The sequence below is a fragment of the Chelon labrosus genome (genome assembly GCF_963514085.1).
Source record: "Chelon labrosus genome assembly, chromosome: 2".
Classification (NCBI taxonomy): Eukaryota; Metazoa; Chordata; class Actinopteri; order Mugiliformes; family Mugilidae; genus Chelon; species Chelon labrosus.
In genome coordinates, this window is record NC_140338.1 from 27,001,734 (window position 1) to 27,023,845 (window position 22,112).

Consider the following 22,112-nt stretch of genomic DNA (forward strand, 5'->3'; position numbering starts at 1 on the left):
GTTGTGAGATCCAAACCCTCAAAGTGATTCTGGTAAAAACTTGTAAAAGTATGAGCAAAAAGAATGCCCCGGGCACTTGCATTGTGGACCCCATCAAAGTTCCTGAAAAAGACAAAGATGTTTTAAAACCCTATACTAAATAATGCTGATGTTGTATAAATGTATTCCTATTCTAATATCTGTACTTACCCTGGAGATGAAGGAAAGTTAAATGTGACCAGTACCAGCGAGTGTGAGAATTTATAAATTGGTCACAGAAAGACGGCCTGGGAATAAGTTTACCGTAAATTAATAAATAAAGCGCCCTACTATTTATTCATTCCATATATTTTACACACTATTTTTGATTCTCACGGTACTACGGGACAGAGTGCGTCCCGTTTCAGCTCAATACAGGACGCGTACTTTTGTTTCTAAATACAGGACAATTCCATTTTTTCAAGGGACGATTGGCAACTCTTGATATGGACAACTACTGAAGAGATATTTTCTTGTTATCCGACCTTCGTGCGTGAAAGAAAGAAGTCAGAGCAGTCAGAGCCAGGCGTATATACAGCGCTGCACTAGAGCGCGAACGGCGACTTTGATTGGTCATGTGTGGTCCCTCAAAATATAGGTCAGACTTGAACGTGTGAATATCATCTCCTGCTGCACGAGAGAATGTACAATTAGCCATAGTCATGCGCTGTGTTAGACTATCCAAATGTAATAACTACACGACACTGTAAGGGCCGGTACAAAATTCCTCAGGGGCCGGACACAGCCCGGGGGCCGCCAATTGCCCAGATGTACAGAATCTCCTGGACAGAGGTTGGATTCGCAAATCTATGTCCTCCTATTCCTTCCCAGTGGTTTGTGTCTGAAAAAATGCTGGCTGATTTTCATTTTGATATAAAGTACAGGCCCCGGAAAATGACCACAGATGCTGGTACTCTCTCCAGGTATCCTGTGAACTTTCAAGATAACATAAAAGAGCACAAAGAGACCATGTCACCAGAGCTTGTGTCTGCAGTCTGGCAAGGCAGCAAAGCAGTCCAAGGGAGTGATACACCGTGGGTTGCAGCTTTGCAGCTCGACGGTAAGGACACACATGTTTTGTCACCTGAAAGTATTTCTAGGGTTAAACCAGTACATATTTGTGCTGCACAACAAGAAGACTCAGCCATCAAGGAGGTGATCTCTTTAAAACTTCAGCACTGGATTCCCAATGAAAGAGACAAAAGAAACTAGGGGAAAGAGACAAACACAATGCTATATGAGTAGAATAAGCTGGTGGTGGATAATGGGATTCTCTCCAGACAGACTGGACAACACAAGCAGCTTGTCCTTCCTGAAAAGTTGAAACCGATGGTGCTGAAGACTCTGCATAATGACACGGGCCATGTTGGTACAGAGAAGGTTACCTGTCTTGCCCGTGAGAGGTCTTATTGGCCCAACATGCAGCATGACATAGAATATTATGTTCACAAGAGATGTACATGCATTACACAGAAACATTCCAATCTTCCACAGAGAGAGCCCATGTGACACATCTCCACCAGCAGTCCGTTCGAGTTAGTGTATATCGAATACCTTCACCTGGAGCAAAGCCAAGGCTATGAGTATATACTGGTACTAATTGACCACTTTACGTGCTTTGCAGGGAAAACAGCTGATAAGATATTCCAAGACTTCCCTCGCTTTGGATATCCCGAGAAACTCCACCACGATCAGGGGAGGGTGTTGTGGGCTTACTGGGAGCAGGTGGTGCATCGTGTTGTTGTGAGAGTTGATAATGGACCAGTGTATAAGGTGCAACCTGAGAAAGGGTCCAAAACACTGCGTGTGCTCCACCATAACCTCCTTCTGCCAGTGAATGAACTGACCCTGGAAGAAACACTTCCTGCACATTGTCAGAAAGAAAGGACAAAAACACAGAAACAGACAGTTACAACTACACATGAAGACAGCACAGACAGTTCCCATGAGGAATATACCTACCAGTCGGTCCCCTGTTATAGATTAACGAGATCTCAACCAACAGTGCATCATCACACAAAACCCCATTCTCACACTGAGCAGAGGCTAAATGCCAGAGCCTGTGAGCTCCATCCTGCTGGCAGTGAGGACATGGACACTCAGTATCAGGAGAATGTGCCACAAGACAGAGCTTGTGAGGATGTCACAGTAGAGGAAGAACATCAAGTGGAGCAGCAGCCAGACAGACTAATGCCAAGGTACCCTCTCCCAGACCACCCCTGTACTGCCCCTCTTCCATATTACACACCTTCACACCCATATTACTTCAACTGTTTGACTCAGGCATATTAACATGTGTTAGACTAGGGGGTCTGCGGAGGTACTGCAGGGGGGTTGCGAAAGTTTTGGTTGATTAGACTTTTTTTTTTTCTGCCTCTTTGTGTTTACATTCGGACCGTGGCTGCAGAGGTTATCGCCACCCTCCCTGACACCCCTAGGTCAGGAGGATAATACTACCAGTCAGTGCCTGTGTGGTTGTGAGTGGGTTTTGTGTGTGTCTGCCGTTTGTCTGCATTTTTTTGTATTTCTTTTGTGTTTTGATCATGGCCTGGTGGTTGTGGCTGCATCCCTCATAGCATTTTCCTGGGAGGCTTTTGGTCATTATGTGTTTACAATAACTGGGAAAACTACCCAGGGACTTCCTCCATTCAGTCTTCCACCCACCACAGACACCACAGCCAATGGAACCGTTGTCTCTTTTGGAGAGATCGTAGAGGTAAGAAGCAGAGGGAAGAGCCAGTAAGAGGATGGGGGCTCTGGATCCTTGTGCTAAATGCCGCTTCCACTTCCACAATCTCTCCTGCGTTCAGAGAGCACAGCTGACTCACCAGTATTCCTCTCTGTGTTTTGTACAGGGCTTTGGTGGAGGACTTGCTGTGATCCCCTTCATGGGTCTGTTGGAGAGCATTGCCATAGCGAAAGCTTTTGGTAAGTGTGTTGCTCTGATGATGGCACTGACAATCAGAAAGTCAGCTACTTCCATTCAGTTTAGTTCAAATATCTCTTTGTGCAATGTCCTACCAACTATAGGAGAGACTGACATAAGATTTAGTAGCAACATTTATCTTGGATTCAGGGAAAGAAATCCTGGTACTTGGTTCTATGTGGACACTGGGTTAGCATCACAATGAGAATCTAAATACACCATAGACAGTCTCATCATTAAAACTACCAACTGGTGAAGTGAATAACGTTGATGATCTTGTTACGATGTAATGTTCTTCTGGGAAACCTGGGTCCTGTTATTTATGTGGATGTTACTTCGATACGTACCACCACCTGGTCATTGTTGTAGACCAAACACATCCTCAAGGCAACAGAAGGGGGGTGTTCCTTGAATCCTGGTGCCGTATGTTCCCCAGATAAGTGATGCACCCGACCACACGATGCAAAAAAACCCCAACATGATTCGTCAGACCAGACCACGTTCTTCCATTGGTCTGTGCTCTAGTTCTGATGCTCATATGCCCATTGTAGGTGGTCTCTGCAGCATGGACACCCTGACTGCTCTGTGGCTACGCACTCACAAAACAAACTGTGATATGCTGTAGGTTCTGACACTTTACCTTTTCAGCGATTTGAGCTACAATAGCTCATCTGATGGATCAGACCACACAGGCTAGCCTCCCGGGTGCATTAGTGCATTAGAGTCTTAGCTGCTCATCACCTGTTCACTGCTTTTCCTTCCTTGGACCACTTTTGATATGAAGTGACCACTGCAGACCAGGAATACCCCACAACTTTGAGGACAGAAAGTTCACTTGCTGTCTGATACACACTCTGACAGGTGGCATGGTAACAAGATAATTAGTCATAATTTTATGGCTGATCGGTGTAAATGTTTTTATTAAATCTAACTTTACACAATTTCTATATATTGAAATGCAGCTATAAAAAATAGTATTTCATCAGACTGCTGGGTGATTTGAACTTCCTGTTTCTCCTCAGCCAGTCAGAACGGCTACAGGATCAATGCCAACCAGGAGCTGCTGGCAATCGGTGTGACCAACATCATGGGCTCCTTTGTCTCAGCGTACCCTGTCACTGGCAGCTTCGGGAGGTTTGTGTGTTTGTGTGTGAGACAGAAAACGAGAGAGACCACAGAGGTTTGATATTTATATTGCCATGGTTTGTCTTGACTTCGAGGACTGCGGTCAACTGCCAGACGGGGGTTTGCACACAAGCTGGTGGGATCGTCACCAGTGAGTCATGAGTCACTTTCAACTTTTTCTTTACCTCTTCTGCCCTCTCGTGGTAGTCTGTGATATGATACAGTGAATTATCCTCTTACTTTTTGCTTCCCTTTTCCCCGCTCATTGTCACTGACATTAAAATGGACAGTGTTATCATGAAGGACACAGTCAGAAGACTTAAGAGCAGGCTTTAGCAGTTAATCTCAAGTGGAGACGGTCCAACATGTGAACATTTTTGTCTTAAAAAAGATAGAACACGTACTATGGATGGCCTTTTTACTGTCAGCCTATCCTTATGCTTTTAACTAAAGAGATTATGAAAATGTATCTTTAGGTTTAAACCATGTGATTATCACCCATTTTTGCTTTCCTGGTTCAGTTTCACATTGCATAGTGAGGTAGTGTCAGTTTCTAGCTTTTGTGTCTTAGTATAAATCTTTTTCTTTTAAAATATTTATGATTTGAAATGATTGTCAGAAAGTTTTACCATCTTTTCTTTGTATGCTTTTGCAGGTGTTATAGTGTTGCTTTCCCTGGCGTTCCTCATGCCGGCCTTCTACTACATCCCCAAAGCTTCTCTAGCTGCTGTTATCATCTGTGCAGTAGCTCCCATGGTGGATTACTGTGCCGTTGCAAAGATGTGGAGGATACGTAGTAAGTGTTTGTAGTATTTATTTTTACTGTATCTACACGAAACTGTTTACTTGAAGTCTGACATTGATGTGTTTTCCACAGAGCTCGACCTGCTGCCCTTTGTTGTGACATTCCTGATGAGTTTCTGGCAGGTGCAGTACGGCATCATAGGAGGTGTAGCAGTATCTGGAGCCCTGCTACTCTACAGCACAGCCAGACCCCAGATAAAGGTATTGTCATATTCTTTAAAGGAATCTGTGCAAGGAGGTGGCATGGATGTGAAACAGTCATAGCAGCTTGTTGTTTTCTGTATAAGCATAGCTGATTCTGTTGTGATAGAAGCATTTCCACTTTGTAGACACCTGAATCACTGCTGGATTGATGTTTAACAGACACAGCCTAAAACAAAATTCAGCACTGAGCTTAATTCATTATGTTGTCATCCTCTAAATCACATCAAGTGTGATGAGTGGCTCAACTCTAGAGGGGACTGTGAGGTCCTACACAGAAAAACAGCCTTTGGACAAAATGGTCTTTCTGGAAAGGCCACTAAGATGTGGAACAGTCCTCCACTCTCCATAAGACAGTGTCCCTTCAAAACTTACCTCAAGCACTGGTTGAAAGCAAACCAGTCTTGTAACCATTGACTTTTATCTTCTTAGTAATGTACTGTCTTGTGATGTGCTCTTATTGTGATCTGTTGTCCTGTCCTGTGTCTTATCATGCTTTTGTGTTACCTGCCTTGGGACTGCGGTTGCAAATTAGCATTGCTGCTATAATCCGGCATATTTACATTTATTGCTGCCTGAATAGATGTTCATTAATGTGTACTGTCCCTACCAAATAAATAAATAAAAACTTCCAGTAAACGAACCTTGTAGACAGGCTTGATTACAGCTTGTTGTTCATCTGATTGGTCTGATGACCACCAGAGGGCTCCTAGCCCTGGTCAAGTCCCTACTTCCTATGTTACTATTGCTAGGTTAGACAAACGATAACCATGTCATCATCCGCTCTTATAGAAACAAATTGAAAACTTGTAATAACAGAGTCTACAGGTAATGTGGAGGTGAGACAGCTAACATCAGCAACTGTGCTACTATTGGCAGACGGAGAGGAAAGGGAGAGGCAGAGCAGCTGCAGGCAAGGAGGGAGAAGAGGTAGAAGCAGAGGGCATGACACAATTATAACACTGATTCTATAACTTCTGCCTCAAATGTTGAGGGATGTTTATTTTTCTAGAATTTAATTCACTGGATAAGTCAAAAACAGGACAACTTGCTTATATTTTTTCCCTCCCTCCTCATCTTTTCTGACCATTTTTCACAAGTTTTCATTTGGCTTGGGTCAGTGTCACTACTGCTAGCATGAGGGTATACCTGGACCCTGGTCCAACTCCTCCAGGACGGCACATCAATACATGCCATTGCCAGAAGGTTTTCTGTGTCTCCCAGCACCGTCTCAAGAGCATGGAGGAGATTCCAGGAGACAGGCAGTTTTAAACATTATGAATTCACTGTGTACTATCACAATACTAAAGTTGTTTTTGGGTCGATGTGTTCACAGGTGTCCGATCATGGCATGCTGGTGATGGAGTTGAGCAGCGGACTTAGTTTTCCTGCCTCGGAGTATCTCAGCAACATCATACACACTCAGGCTCTGCAAGGTAATAGTTTGTTTGATGGTCTGACTATACTCCGGGTGACATCTTCTCATTTAATCTTGCCTTGCTTAATGTCTCTCCACCAGTATGTCCTCCGAGGTCAGTGGTTCTGGACTGCCATCATGTCAGCATGATAGATTACACAGTAATCAGTGAGCTGAAGGACCTCCTGAAGCAGTTCAAACTACGAGAAGTGCAGCTCGTCTTTTCTGGACTGCAGGTACGCCCCTCGGACATTACAGATTTCTACTGCTTATTGGTTGAGTATACAGTGTATTGATTATCTCTTGTTTGGCTCTGTCTGTGACCTCCACCCTCCTCCAGCTCTCTGTTCTGAAGGTTCTCCTTGCAGCTGATCTGCAGGGCATCAGGTTTGCAGACAGTGTGGAGGCGGCGCTGCAGATTGGGTCAAAGCACCTCCTTGATGACTAACACCTGCAGTATCCAGTGTGGAGAGGAGACAATTTACTGGAAAGAGCCATGTTGCAACAACTCTTATCATGGACGCCTCTTATTTGAGTTGATCTGATGGCCTTATAAAGTTGTGTATCTATCAGCTACTGATTTACTGCATACTGCCAGTGGCTGAGTAAAGTCCCCTTTTCTTTATTGAAGTTAAGAGTTTCCCTCAGCATTGTATCTGCTAAACCTGACTTTGGATATCATTGTAGAACAACATGAGACCAGAAGTCTATACTGCATAGTATGGCATTTTACATTTTATATTAATGAGTTAAATACTGAAAATATGTGTATTATTATTTGTATGTACTATATGTCATAATCAGAATTTTTAAGAATCGGACCATGGAGTGTGTGTGTGTGATTAAGGAACAGAGAAGCTGATGCCACCTACCATAGTGTCTCATATTATTTATTTATTTTTGTAAAATGAAATGATATATTTCTCTTATTTTAATGTTGGTAACAATGTGCTGCCAATGCAGAAAAATGGAATAGAAAATCTTTTAATATGCTTATATATATATGATTCTGAGTAAATTATTTTCTTAACCCAAATCACCACCTCTATACAGAGATTTTTAATCAATATAATGTTTCATTTGTTGGCATATGTGTGTTTGTTTTTTCAAAAAGGTTTGTGTCGTGCATGCTCCCTGGGATGACCCTGCAACAATACTACGACTGCTAAACTGCTGTTTAGTCCCACCAGCACTTTCCTATCAGATTTTTTTTATTTTTTTTTTGGATTTGGTAAAGAAGAATTTTAGAGAACATACTGGGATGGGAGTGGTCAGCTGACTTTGCACAAAATTATACACGTCCTTGGTTACATGTCCAGGATATGTAAAAGTAATGTAAAGAACAAAAAATAAATAAATAAAAAATAAAAGGTTAACGACAATAGAGACTATAATTTTGTTGTAGTTCTGTTTTTGTCAGAACATATTAGCTTTTTAATTAAAGATACATTTTACAGGATGCTTTTTGGAAGGTTGTTTGAGTATTCATCCTCATGAAGTAATACTTCTGATTAACAGTCTAAAAAAACTAAAGGAACAGTGAAGTGGGATATACACCACACATGAAACAGTAATATCATATTTATCTTTAGAAAAGATCAAAACACCTGCTGAATCCAGATTTATGTGGATGTGTTGTGATGACTTCTTTACGTTGCGTTTTAGGTTTTTGACATCAAATATCAGTAAAAGTGGTAAAAACATCCATAGACGCTGCTTAACAGTTCTTAACAGTGTGTCCGTCTGTGTGGCTGAACATTGGCTTCTTTTTGAACAATGTCCAACACTTCAGGGAAACATGTGCAGTCTTGCACACATGTACGTCCCAGCAAGTCCAAAAGTCCTGTAAAATACTTATTAGCACAATCGTCTGGTAGTAGTACAAAGTACTGAGTCAGTCATTTATCTTGGAACAATAAAACATAAATGGTGCAATGATTCCGGTATTTTATCATCATGAAGTTGCAATAGATCAAAGTGGGATCATGAGAAAGGTCAGTTTCTCTTTTGCACATTCAAAAGGAGCTCAAAGAAACCAGTTTGACTTGTGAAAACAATCTTTTTCGGAGCCAGTCAGGGATACATATTTCAGAAATATAACATCAGGTCCAACACACACCTGTGATACAGTAATAATTAATTACATGTCGAGAGCCAATTCAATTCATGCGAGAGTATTTGGATTCACCTAATGGCACCTGACTTCAAGGGAATTATAAAATGTTGGAAATATGGTTGAAAACTATGAAAAACGCAAGACACCGGATCATGAGACTGAATTATTTGGTCAAATGTCCTCCAGTTTTACTGCACAAAAGCTCAGTTTATGCTCTGTCATTTGAGGTGGTTATAAATGTGTCTGTAGATTCATTAAACCACAAGGTCTCCATTATATTTGAACACTTGCACAGCTTGGTTGTAATGTCATAAAATATACTGACTCAAATATTTGTATGGCAGTTCTGCTTGAATGAGACCTTTATCTTTTGACCAATAAGTAACTAATTTGACGTGATATGAATCAATGTTGTACCCTTAAATTATATAACAGATCTATAAATTCTGACACTTGCTGGTACTGGTCACATTTAACTTTCCTTCATCTCCAGGGTAAGTACAGATATTAGAATAGGAATACATTTATACAACATCAGCATTATTTAGTAGCAGGATTTTAAATCACCTTTGTCTTTTTCAGGAGTTTAAATGTGGTCCACGATGCGAGTGCCCGGGGCAGTCTTTTTGCTCATACTTTTTACCAGAACCACTTCAGGTAAACCATCTGGCTTTTTGTCGTCTTTGGTCAGACACATATTCAATCAATCACACGTGAAAGGGCTCTAGTTTAGAGATGGAATACAAATGAAAGCTGCCAGCAACAACATTCAGGATGAATGGATATACAGATGAAAGTGTATTTGCTTTTAGAACAAATGCACTCACAGAATGCATAAAACAAACCTGATTCAGACTGATTTTTTTACTTAATCATCAAACTATCCCTCTTCTTCTTTTTGTAGGGACACTTGTTACCAGCTGTGATTCATGTCATAATGAAGCCACATGCTTGGAGTCACGAGAAAGAGGCGACTCTTTCAGCAGCCAGGCTCCCTCTTGTGTCTGTAAAGACGGCTTCGTAGGCGATGGTCTAAGCTGCTACGACACAAAACTCTGCAACGACTCGTCGTGCTGTAGCCAAGGTTTCCACTGGTCCCCAGACAGTGGCTGTGTGGACACTGATGAGTGCTCCCTCTCCGACCCACCCTGCACGCCACCTGAGATTTGTTATAACACACCAGGATCATTTGAATGTCTGCAGCCTTCCTCCAGGATCAGAACAAGCCCCTCTTCCCAATCGATCCAGTTCAGCTGTGGACACACAGTTTGTCCTTTAGGCTGGGACTGCATCCAAAGCAATGGGACTGCCAAATGTGCTGACCCATGTCACCTCTATACTGTACTGGATGATGACTGGCGTTCAACAAATAACACTAGTAATGAGGACGTACACTGTGATTATTTTATTAACTGGCAAGGCTGGTATCGCCTGTTTCTGGAGGGTACCAGTGCTCAGATTCCAGAGAGGTGTGTAGACACACACAGGTGTGGAACTAATGCTCCTTTGTGGATAACAGAACCTCATCCCACACAGTCAGAAGGAATTGTAAATCGCACGGTTTGTAATAACTGGTGGGGGAGTTGCTGTTATTTCGACTCACACAACATTCATGTCAAACGCTGTGATGAAAACTACTATGTCTACAAACTTGTGAAGCCATCCGATTGCTATTCGGCCTACTGCGCAGGTAATGTTGCATTTCAACTATTGTAAGAACACATTACATTTTCTTTTCTAATCCATTCATTGAACTGATGATTAAATGGTTCTCTTAAACTCTAATTCAAATTGTGAGAAAAGAACCAGCAGCAGTCAACAGCACAGGAGTTGAGGGTCAGATCCGTCTGGGCAATGGAGGAAACAGCTCTTGCTCTGGCAGAGTGGAGATCTTCCACAGTGGACAGTGGGGGACAGTGTGTGACGATGCCTGGGACCTGCTTGATGCTCAGGTGGTGTGCAGACAGCTGGGCTGTGGTAGGGTCCTCTCAGCGCCATCAGATGCACGATTTGGACAAGGAACTGGACCCATCTGGTTGGATAACGTCCATTGTACAGGCAGCGAATCAAAGCTCTCTGAATGCAGCCATCCAGGCTTTGGATCTCATGACTGCAGGCACTATGAGGATGCTGGTGTCGTCTGTGAAGGTAAATACACATCAAGATTCAAGTTGTGCTTATTGTCACTTCTACAATACATTAATAAAAACATACAGAGGTGTGAAATAGTGTCTCTCCGAGTCCCACTGTGCTGCATATATGCTGACAAGACACACACAATAACCACTATAACCACAACTTCTGCTGCACTACTCTATCTACTACACTACAACATATAATGACACAGAATACAGAGAGATTTACTAAACAGAAGATGCACAGAATCTACAAGTGAAACATGTAACTATACAGTTAATATACACTACTATTGATATTTACAACTACACAGGATAACTGTAAGTTTAAGAGCTACTTATACAATGAATGAATGAATGAATGAATGAATACTGTTATTGGAAGATACAACTGTACAGGCTAATTGTAGGTATAGGAATTTAGCTAAAGTGCACATTCGATGTGCTGCTGATGCTGTGTAACAGTATAACCAGACTCAACTGTGCTGCTTCAAATCTATTTTGCTCCTTGTTTTTCATTTAGCTGCTTCACCAGTTAGGCTGGTCAACTCTGACAACCGCTGCTCTGGCAGAGTGGAGATCTTCCACAGTGAACAGTGGGGGACAGTGTGTGATGATTCCTGGGACCTGAATGATGCTGATGTGGTGTGCAGACAGCTGGGCTGTGGAAGGGCTCAATCAGCACTCCAAAGTGCAGCTTTTGGACAGGGCAGTGGACCCATCTGGCTGGATGATGTCGGATGTTTTGGAAATGAATCATCAATAACAGACTGCGGACATTGGGGGTTTGGAAACCACAACTGTGGTCATAATGAAGATGCCAGCATCATCTGTGAAGGTAAATATTTCTACATATTTCAAATGGCCTCCCTTTGTGATTGATCACATTCGACTTGAACACAGTGTTGGTTGTCTTGTGAGTTCACACAGACTTTTCCTTCAGTTCCACCAGTAATCAACAGCACAGTTCTTCCACCGACACCAGGACCACCGATCTTCACCACCACTCCAGTGACACAGAACATCATTACCACAACAGCAGCAGTCAACAGCACAGGAGTTGAGGGTCAGATCCGTCTGGCCAATGGAGGAAACAGCTCTTGCTCTGGCAGAGTGGAGATCTTCCACAGTGGACAGTGGGGGACAGTGTGTGACGATGCCTGGGACCTGCTTGATGCTCAGGTGGTGTGCAGACAGCTGGGCTGTGGTAGGGTCCTCTCAGCGCCATCAAATGCACGATTTGGGCAAGGAACTGGACCCATCTGGTTGGATGACGTCTATTGTACAGGCAGCGAATCAACGCTCTCTGAATGCAGCCACCAAGGCTTTGGATCTCATGACTGTAGTCACCAAGAAGATGCTGGTGTCGTCTGTGAAGGTAAATATAAATCTGAGCAGCAACACAAAATTCTAACTGTGTCACATGTCCATGGCCTTACATTTAACATGGAGGACTTCACTTTTGAAATGAAATTGATTCTTTAGTTGTTATTGACGCTAACAAGTCCACATTTCATCTGTGTCTCACAACAACAGTATTTTGCTCCTTGTTTTTCATATAGTTGCTTCACCAGTTAGGCTGGTCAACTCTGACAACCGCTGCTCTGGCAGAGTAGAGATCTTCCACAGTGGACAGTGGGGGACAGTGTGTGATGATTTCTGGGACCTGAATGATGCTAACGTGGTGTGCAGACAGCTGGGCTGTGGAAGGGCTCAATCAGCACTCCAAAGTGCAGCTTTTGGACAGGGCAGTGGACCCATCTGGCTGGATGATGTCGGATGTTTTGGAAATGAATCATCAATAACAGACTGCAGACATCAGGGGTTTGGAAACCACAACTGTCATCATAGTGAAGATGCCAGCATCATCTGTGAAGGTAAATATTTCTACATATTTCAAATGCCCTCCCTTTGTTATTGATCACATTCGACTTGAACACGGTGTTGGTTGTCTTGTGAGTTCACACAGACTTTTCCTTCAGTTCCACCAGTAATCAACAGCACAGTTCTTCCACCGACACCAGGACCACCGATCTTCACCACCACTCCAGTGACAGACTCTAACACAACAGCAGCAGACAACAGCACAGGAGTTGAGGGTCAGATCCGTCTGGCCAATGGAGGAAACAGCTCTTGCTCTGGCAGAGTGGAGATCTTCCACAGTGGACAGTGGGGGACAGTGTGTGACGATTACTGGGACCTGGTTGATGCTCAGGTTGTGTGCAGACAGTTGGGCTGTGGTGGGGTCCTCTCAGCACCATCAAGTGCACAATTTGGACAAGGAACTGGACCCATCTGGTTGGATAACGTCCATTGTACAGGCAGCGAATCAAAGCTCTCTGAATGCCGCCATCCAGGCTTTGGATCTCATGACTGTAGTCACCAAGAAGATGCTGGTGTCGTCTGTGAAGGTAAATACACATCAAGATTCAAGTTGTGCTTATAGTCACTTCTATAATACATTAATAAAAACATACAGAGGTGTTAAATAGTGTCTCTCCGAGTCCCACTGTGCTGCATATATGCTGTCAAGACACACACAATAACCACTACAACCACAACTTCTGCTGCAATACTCTATCTACTACACTACCACATATAATGACACAGAATACAGAGAGATTTACTAAACAGAAGATGCACAGAATCTACAAGTGGAACATGTAACTATACAGTTAATATACACTACTATTGATATTAACAACTACACAGGATAACTGTAAGTTTAAGAGCTACTTGTACAATGAATGAATGAATGAATGAATACTGTTATTGGAAGATACAACTGTACAGGCTAATTGTAGGTATAGGAATTTAGCTAAAGTGTACATGATTATTGTCATTTATACAGAATGAGCACAATGTTTTACTAGAACGAGTACTGGTGACAGTGCTAAAGAGTTTAAATTGCCACAGATATAGATCTCGACAGGGTCTCGATGTGCTGCTGATGCTGCGTAACAATATAACCAGACTCAACTGTGCTGCTTCAAATCTATTTTGCTCCTTGTTTTTCATTTAGCTGCTTCACCAGTTAGGCTGGTCAACTCTGACAACCGCTGCTCTGGCAGAGTGGAGATCTTCCACAGTGAACAGTGGGGGACAGTGTGTGATGATTCCTGGGACCTGAATGATGCTGATGTGGTGTGCAGACAGCTGGGCTGTGGAAGGGCTCAATCAGCACTCCAAAGTGCAGCTTTTGGACAGGGCAGTGGACCCATCTGGCTGGATGATGTCGGATGTTTTGGAAATGAATCATCAATAACAGACTGCGGACATCAGGGGTTAGGAAACCACAACTGTCATCATAGTGAAGATGCCAGCATCATCTGTGAAGGTAAATATTTCTACATATTTCAAATGCCCTCCCTTTGTTATTGATCACTTTCGACTTGAAGACAGTGTTGGTTGTCTTGTGAGTTCACACAGACTTTTCCTTCAGTTCCACCAGTAAACAACAGCACAGTTCTTCCAACGACACCAGGACCACAGAACTTCACCAACACTCCAGTGACACAGAACATCTCTACCACAACAGCAGCAGTCAACAGCACAGGAGTTGAGGGTCAGATCCGTCTGGTCAATGGAGGAAACAGCTCTTGCTCTGGCAGAGTGGAGATCTTCCACAGTGGACGGTGGGGGACAGTGTGTGACGATGCCTGGGACCTGCTTGATGCTCAGGTTGTGTGCAGACAGTTGGGCTGTGGTAGGGTCCTCTCAGCGCCATCAAATGCACAATTTGGACAAGGAACTGGACCCATCTGGTTGGATAACGTCTATTGTACAGGCAGTGAATCAAAGCTCTCTGAATGCCGCCATCCAGGCTTTGGATCTCATGACTGTAGTCACCATGAGGATGCTGGTGTCGTCTGTGAAGGTAAATACACATCAAGATTCAAGTCGTGCTCATTGTCACTTCTACAATACATTAATAAAAACATACAGAGGTGTGAAATAGTGTCTCTCCTAGTCCCACTGTGCTGCATATATGCTGACAAGACACACACAATAACCATTATAACTGCAACTTCTGCTGCACTACTCTATCTACTACACTACCACATATAATGACACAGAATACAGAGAGATTTACTAAACAGAAGATGCACAGAATCTACAAGTGGAACATTTAACTATACAGTTATTATACACTACTATTGATATTAACAACTACACAGGATAACTGTAAGTTTAAGAGCTACTTGTACAATGAATGAATATATGAATGAATGAATGAATGAATACTGTTATTAGAAGATACAATTGTACACCCTAATTGTAGGTATACGAATTTAGCTAGAGTGTACATCATTATTGTCATTTATACAGAATGAGCATCATTTTTTACTAGATCGAGTACTGATGACAGTGCTAAAGAGTTTAAATTGCCACAGATATAGATCTCGACAGGGTCTCGATGTGCTGTTGATGCTGTGTAACAATTTAACCAGACTCAACTGTGCTGCTTCAAATCTATTTTGTTCCTTGTTTTTCATTTAGCTGCTTCACCAGTTAGGCTGGTCAACTCTGACAACCGCTGCTCTGGCAGAGTGGAGATCTTCCACAGTGGACAGTGGGGGACAGTGTGTGATGATTCCTGGGACCTGGGTGATGCTAACGTGGTGTGCAGACAGCTGGGCTGTGGAAGGGCTCAATCAGCACTCCAAAGTGCAGCTTTTGGACAGGGCAGTGGACCCATCTGGCTGGATGATGTCGGATGTTTTGGAAATGAATCATCAATAACAGACTGCAGACATCAGGGGTTTGGAAACCACAACTGTGGTCATAGTGAAGATGCCAGTATCATCTGTGAAGGTAAATATTTCTACATATTTCAAATGCCCTCCCTTTGTTATTGATCACATTCGACTTGAACACAGTGTTGGTTGTCTTGTGAGTTCACACAGACTTTTCCTTCAGTTCCACCAGTAATCAACAGCACAGTTCTTCCACCGACACCAAGACCACCGATCTTCACCACCACTCCAGTGACACAGAACATCTCTACCACAACAGCAGCAGTCAACAGCACAGGAGTTGAGGGTCAGATCCGTCTGGCCAATGGAGGAAACAGCTCTTGCTCTGGCAGAGTGGAGATCTTCCACAGTGGACAGTGGGGGACAGTGTGTGACGATGCCTGGGACCTGCTTGATGCTCAGGTTGTGTGCAGACAGCTGGGCTGTGGTAGGGTCCTCTCAGCGCCATCAAATGCACGATTTGGGCAAGGAACTGGACCCATCTGGTTGGATGACGTCTATTGTACAGGTAGCGAATCAAAGCTCTCTGAATGCGGCCATCGAGGGTTTGGATCTCATGATTGTGGTCACCATGAGGATGCTGGTGTCGTCTGTGAAGGTAAATACAAATTTGAGCAGCAACACAAAATTCTAACTGTGTCACATGTCTATGGCCTTACATTTAACATGGAGTACTTCAGTTTTGAAATGTGTTATTGATTCATTATTTGTTATTGACGCTAACAAGTCCACATTTCATCTGTGTCTCACAACAACAGTATTTTGCTCCTTGTTTTTCATTTAGCTGCTTCACCAGTTAGGCTGGTCAACTCTGACAACCGCTGCTCTGGCAGAGTGGAGATCTTCCACAGTGGACAGTGGGGGACAGTGTGTGATGATTCCTGGGACCTGAATGATGCTGACGTGGTGTGCAGACAGCTGGACTGTGGAAGGGCTCGCTCAGCGCTCCAAAGTGCAGCTTTTGGACAGGGGAGTGGACCCATCTGGCTGGATGATGTCGGATGTTTTGGAAATGAATCATCAGTAACAGACTGCAGACATCAGGGGTTTGGAAACCACAACTGTGGTCATAATGAAGATGCCAGTGTTGAGTGTGAACGTAAGTTTATTAACACAGTTATTATTTCACACTGAGATGAAGGTTTTCTGGAGGTTCTCCGCTTGGTCTTATTTGTATATATATTTTTTTTAGTTCACCATCCTCCACTTCAGCCTTCCCAACTTATCTGTGGTCGTGATAAAATCCAGGTAGGACTGCTTTTCAATAAAGTGGTTTCCGCTGGTTTGGATCCATTATCTGGCAGCCTGGCTTCTCCCAACTGCTCCTGGGCCGCAGTTTATGGTGATTTTGTTTGGTACGAAGTGGAGGCTAAGGCCGGTGCCTGTGGAAACATCCTGACGGTAAGTATTTGACTACAGGTTTCTTTCTTTTTTGACTGCCTCCAGTCTGCTTCTAATCTGTGTGCCCTGCCACATACACATGAGGCACATACTGTATGTAGTCTTAGTACTTGTACAGTATCTCACCATGATCAACTGTTCATCTTAAATCACTTGTGCTCATAGAACTCTCTCTTATCATTGAACTCAGTGATAAATGAATTATGTGTCTTTCAGACCAACCGCACACATGCCATCTACTCCAACAGTTTATTTATCTACCCAACAAATAATACATCCTTTGCTGTTCCTGTGAGTCTTCTCTTCTCCTGCGCTTATTCCTTGGACACAGACACCAGCCTGAACGTGGCTATCAGACCAGAGCTGCCGTGAGTAGGCTTTAATTGAACGTAGATGTAACATCACTTCATCATACGCAGTCATAAAAAACAACCTTTATTTCTTACATGTTGTAATGGTTACAATAGAATAACTGGACTGTTATTAAGAGTTATTTTGTCAGTAATAATCTAATAATATTAATATGATGAATTGTTTTACCTCTTTTAAATATTTTATTCAACACTTCCCAATTATTCACAAAGCTGACTTATCTGTCCTAGCTTGCCTGCTGACTAAAAAAAAACACAGTGTCAAATCAAATCTAAATAAAATGAAATAAAACTTAAATAGACGGTCTGGGGTCTCTCCGTTCAGAATTCTTTATGCCTGGCAAATATCTTCAGGCCAAATAAAGTTGTTGTGCAGACTTTATGAGGTGAAGGACAGCAGACAGTAGCACAGTCACATGCGTCACTGGAGCGCGGTTGAGTTGGTTGTCTTTACTAGAAAAATTGCTGCCGTTGGAAAAGTGTAATGTTTTAGATTCCACATTGGATGTGTTGTACAAAACACTGACAGCGAAATAACTCCAAAGGACAAACAGTTAACAGTGATTACATCATTTATCGAGAAGAATATGTAACATAATGAATTGTTGTAGGAGTATCCAACTGTGTCAGAGAGTATTTGTTTTCTCTATATCAGTAGAAACATGCTCCATAATGAAATCCTTATGGTGTGTTTCCTAAGTCATATTCTGATAAGAATTCTGATTCTGTTCTGTTTTGTTATTGTTTCAACAAAATTCAATATTAGTGGCCCATAAAAGAAAATCCTGGAAGGGCAGTATGGATGCAAACTTTATGGATCCATCCTTTTTTATGTTCTTTAATGACTAAGGCTGTAATTAATGTATGTGATGGAAATTTGCCTTTCCAAATAAAAAGACAATTTAAAAAAAAAAAAAACAATAACTCTGAGGCTAAGATCAAATGGTATATATATACATATACATATATATATAAACTACGAAGAAGAAAATGTGAAAGAATGACATGGTTCTCCTTTTTTTGACAGGTCAGTCATTTCAGGTTCTGGTCCAAAAGCTAGAGCCTCTATGTTTCTGTTTCGTGACTCCAGCTACACTCAGACTTATCCTGCAGGCAGGGTCACCCTCACTGTGGGCTCACCGCTGTATGTGGGCGTCTTTGTGGACAAAAGAGACCCAAGCTTTGCACTTGTTCTGGAAGACTGCTTCGCCACTCACTCATCAAACCCTAATGATCCCACACAATACTCTCTGATCCACAACAAGTATGTGCACTTCTTGACTGGTTGATGCTTTGTAGGATCCTGAGACATGTAACAACCCTGATGATCTCCATCTTCTCTGATAGGTGTCCTACAGACCGCCAGCGGGTGTCAGTGACTGAGAGCGGCTCATCCCTCCGGGCTCGTTTCACTGCTCTCTTGTTCCCATTCCAGGGCGAATACAGAGATACTTATCTTCACTGTGAACTCAGCCTGTGTGACCGGAGGTTCTCCAGCTGTATTCCTGTGAGTTACACATTTCACTTTTTCAGCTGTCCATATGCACTGCTCAAATCTCTTTTGATGCTATGATTTTTTTCCACCCCTTCAGACTTGCAGAAACAGGACACATCGCTCTGTTTCCATATCTGCTTCTATGGAGCCCATCACCATTGGGCCAATCATTTGTGAGTATGAATAACAATCTAGTTTCAGGACAAATGACTCAACACAACAACCTTTATTAAATTAATAATCACTGTCTCTTTTTTATCTTTAGGGGAAAAGCCAGCAGATTGACCTGTAACATCCAATAATAGAAACTAATAATATCAAGGATATTTTTATTTTTTTCTATTCACAGTACATAAAATAAACATAATATATTACACTGTATAATTTAACTGTACCATTAGTTTAAACACTCATTAGTACTACCAGTACTACCCGTGTTATAACTACATATGACAATCAAAGTCAATATGAGTTACAATAAAAATTAGCATTCACACTTTCCTTCTCATTTGTGTTTATTTGCATGATATATGATATGGTACATATGATATATTTTTCAACCACGCATCACTTTCTGGTCGGCACAGTGGAAAGATGGTTCGCACTGATGCCTCAACGGGTTCGAATCCATGGGCCGACTGGGCCTTTCTGTCTGGAGTTTGCATGTTCTCCCTGTGTCTGCGTGGGTTCTCTCCTGGTACCACAGCTTCCTCCCACCGTCCAAAGACATGCTGGTTAGGTTAACTGGTGATTCTTTATTGGCGGTAGGTGTGAATGTGAGTGTGAATGGTTGTCTGTCTCTCTGTGTTAGCCCTGCAATAGACTGGCGACCTGTCCAGGGTGTACCCTGCCTCTCGCCCAGTGACAGATGGGATAGACTCCAGCAGACCCCGCGACCCTTAACAGGAATAAGCGGTTACAGGAGATGAATGAATGAACATCACTTTCTTCCATTTGTTTATAATTCATGGGAAACAAAAACTTTGACTCACAGCTTTGGGCCAGACTAAAAATCTAATTAGCAGAAGGTTTTTATTGAATTGTCATTATCTGTCATGAATTTGATGAAAAATCCTCTGGGACCACGATGAGGCTGACATTTGTACTTCAGCATGAAATGTGTCAAAAGCCTTTCGATAGATTCCCCATTGATACTGATAAATACATTTTATTGCTCTTATATATTAGGTTCATTTGAATGTTTTTATAATTAGAATTAAAGCCTTACAGTATTATGGCAAAGTTTTTCACTTTTGTATGTCAATGTTATACAACCATTGAATATATGATACTTGTGGAAACATTTCTATGATGTTTGTTGGAAGGTTGTTGTGTGTCATACTGATGTAATAAAAACACAGTAACTCATGGAGCTGCAATACATCAGACTGTGAAAATGAGGTCAGTCTCTTGCGTACATTCACAGGGAACCTATGAGCCTATTTTCAAAGAATCCAAATTTCAAAGAATCAAGACTTAAACTCAGTAAACAGAAACATGAGATTAAGTCCAACATACACACTTGATAAGCAGTTATGTGTCCAGTCCTAGTTTAATTCATACACAGTGAGAGTGTTGAGATAAACCCAATGTCACCTGACTTCAAGGGAATCACTATATGTCTGAAATACTGTAATATACAGTACATACTTCTGCCTTGGACTTATAAACAAATGTATTTGGGGAAATTAACAAACTTACAGTTACTTACAGTTCCACAGTACAGTAAAAAAACAGAAAAAAGTAGACTTCAACTTGTGATTATTTCATAAAACTTCCTTTTCAGGGTGTCAGGAAAACTCTACATACTAAAACCTCTATTTACTGTCCGTCATTTTAAGTGGTTATGTTATTAGTGAGCCACTCATTAGATACACGAACACGTGAACTTGTGAACACCATGAATCTTTCTTATCTTACAGGACAGACATATTGATTGTACAGTACCAGAAACTGTATTTATTCAGGACTTGGTTTGTGTGCTGATTGTGTTTGGATTTGATCCTTTGGTCTGAGTTTGATTAATAAATAACTCTTTCTACATCATGTGAATCACTGCTGTAAATGGTCCATTTATGTTGTTCACCAGTTTCAGTTCAAATTGTCCTTTGAACTCTGAAACTGACCCAGAATTTCCCAAACTCTGTCTCACTGGGAGCTTTTACTTATTCAACTTTCTCACTAGCTTCTGGATGCTCACACAGTCTCCTCAGGGTAAGTACAGAGATTGGAAAAGCAGTTGATTTCACAAGATAAGAAGAATCATTTTAAAATGCTGTTTTAAACATCTTCTCTTTCAGCAGGTTTATGTTGAGGATTTTGCCCATAATGGGAGTACCTTGGACGTTGTTTTTGAATATACTTTTACATATTTTTACAGGAAACACTTCAGGTAAACCATCTGGCATTTTGTCATTGTTGGCTAGACACATATTCACTGTGTAATTATACTGCAATTTCATTTTTGTCACACATAAAAGGGCTCCAATGAAGACAATAAATACAAGTTATTAGGATGTGAAATATTGAAATATACAGTACATACTTCTCCCTCGGGGTATGAACACATTTAATTGTGAAAATTAACAAACAGTTTGGCACCTGTTACTTAACCGCATCCAAAGGATCAGTATATTATTCACTTGAGGCGCCATCAACAAAGTGCTTGATTTTAAAGAAGCAAATGTGTGTTGCTGACTTCTATCTAGTTTGGGAGGCTAGTATTTGACGCTGCTACAGAAATGCTTTCAGTGACATTCAGTATAGGTAGTGAACATTACTGGAACATTTAGAATATGAATAGACTATTTCTCTTACCTTTAAACATATGTAGTCATTTGTAGTTATGTTCATCGACAATGGCATCGTTTACCCAACAGTGTGGTAGTCCACACAGCCAGAGACATTTCTCAATATTAACTTTCGTTTTGAGGAAAGGAATAAAAAATACACTTCAGGATTGTGTTCTGGAGGAAGAGCTCTCTGGTTGGTGGGTTAGCAACCAGTCAGAGGGCCAACAAAGAGTCAATTAACCATCAAGCTCTACTATGCAGCAGAAAGGTTCGTTCACAAAACCCATTAAATACCACAGAGCAATCACATATAATTAATAACATACATACACATATTGCATTCAGTGATATTGTTTCCTGTTTGAGCTTTGAACACATGCTTCCCCCTCCTCAATATAACATTTGGTTTCTCCCGGAAACTTTAACTGGCGTTCAAACCTCCTGCGGATTCTTTTTGGCTTGAACACCTGGGAAACTACACATCTATCTAAAGGTTATTAGAGATGACAGAATTAAAAATTAAAATAAATATTTCCATGTAAAACTTGTGAAAC

The 22,112-nt window shown here is 41.8% G+C and overlaps 4 protein-coding genes across 4 annotated transcripts; all 4 read left to right on the plus strand.

Annotated features, from left to right (window-relative positions):
* Positions 1-1,347: 1,347 nt before the first annotated feature.
* On the plus strand, positions 1,348-7,458 carry LOC311494785 (sodium-independent sulfate anion transporter-like; the record flags this gene model as incomplete). Its single annotated transcript, XM_084554006.1, has 12 exons — positions 1,348-1,414; positions 1,643-1,791; positions 2,062-2,239; positions 2,457-2,734; positions 2,874-2,946; positions 3,967-4,078; positions 4,165-4,220; positions 4,725-4,865; positions 4,947-5,074; positions 6,411-6,510; positions 6,594-6,727; positions 6,832-7,458. 12 exons carry the CDS (start codon positions 1,348-1,350, stop codon positions 6,937-6,939), a joined length of 1,524 nt encoding a protein of 507 aa, XP_084410132.1. The 3' UTR covers positions 6,940-7,458.
* An 831-nt stretch (positions 7,459-8,289) lies between these two features.
* Positions 8,290-10,445, plus strand: LOC311494796 (uromodulin-like; the record flags this gene model as incomplete). The annotated part of the gene is made up of 3 exons (XM_084554018.1): positions 8,290-8,309; positions 9,190-9,264; positions 9,462-10,445. The coding sequence occupies 3 exons, from the start codon at positions 8,290-8,292 to the stop codon at positions 10,321-10,323; spliced, it is 957 nt and encodes a 318-aa protein (XP_084410144.1). The 3' UTR covers positions 10,324-10,445.
* A 16-nt stretch (positions 10,446-10,461) lies between these two features.
* LOC311494804 (scavenger receptor cysteine-rich domain-containing protein DMBT1-like) lies at positions 10,462-15,720 on the plus strand (the record flags this gene model as incomplete). The annotated part of the gene is made up of 9 exons (XM_084554030.1): positions 10,462-10,642; positions 11,266-11,580; positions 11,686-12,120; positions 12,248-12,651; positions 12,682-13,175; positions 13,455-13,461; positions 13,716-14,115; positions 14,185-14,792; positions 15,194-15,720. The coding sequence occupies 9 exons, from the start codon at positions 10,462-10,464 to the stop codon at positions 15,599-15,601; spliced, it is 3,252 nt and encodes a 1,083-aa protein (XP_084410156.1). The 3' UTR covers positions 15,602-15,720.
* Positions 15,617-19,309, plus strand: LOC311500777 (uromodulin-like; the record flags this gene model as incomplete). The annotated part of the gene is made up of 7 exons (XM_084562369.1): positions 15,617-15,832; positions 16,334-16,598; positions 16,692-16,900; positions 17,117-17,268; positions 18,299-18,535; positions 18,619-18,778; positions 18,864-19,309. Coding segments are annotated over 7 exons (1,329 nt in total), but the record flags the coding sequence as incomplete, so codon positions are not given.
* Positions 19,310-22,112: the final 2,803 nt, after the last annotated feature.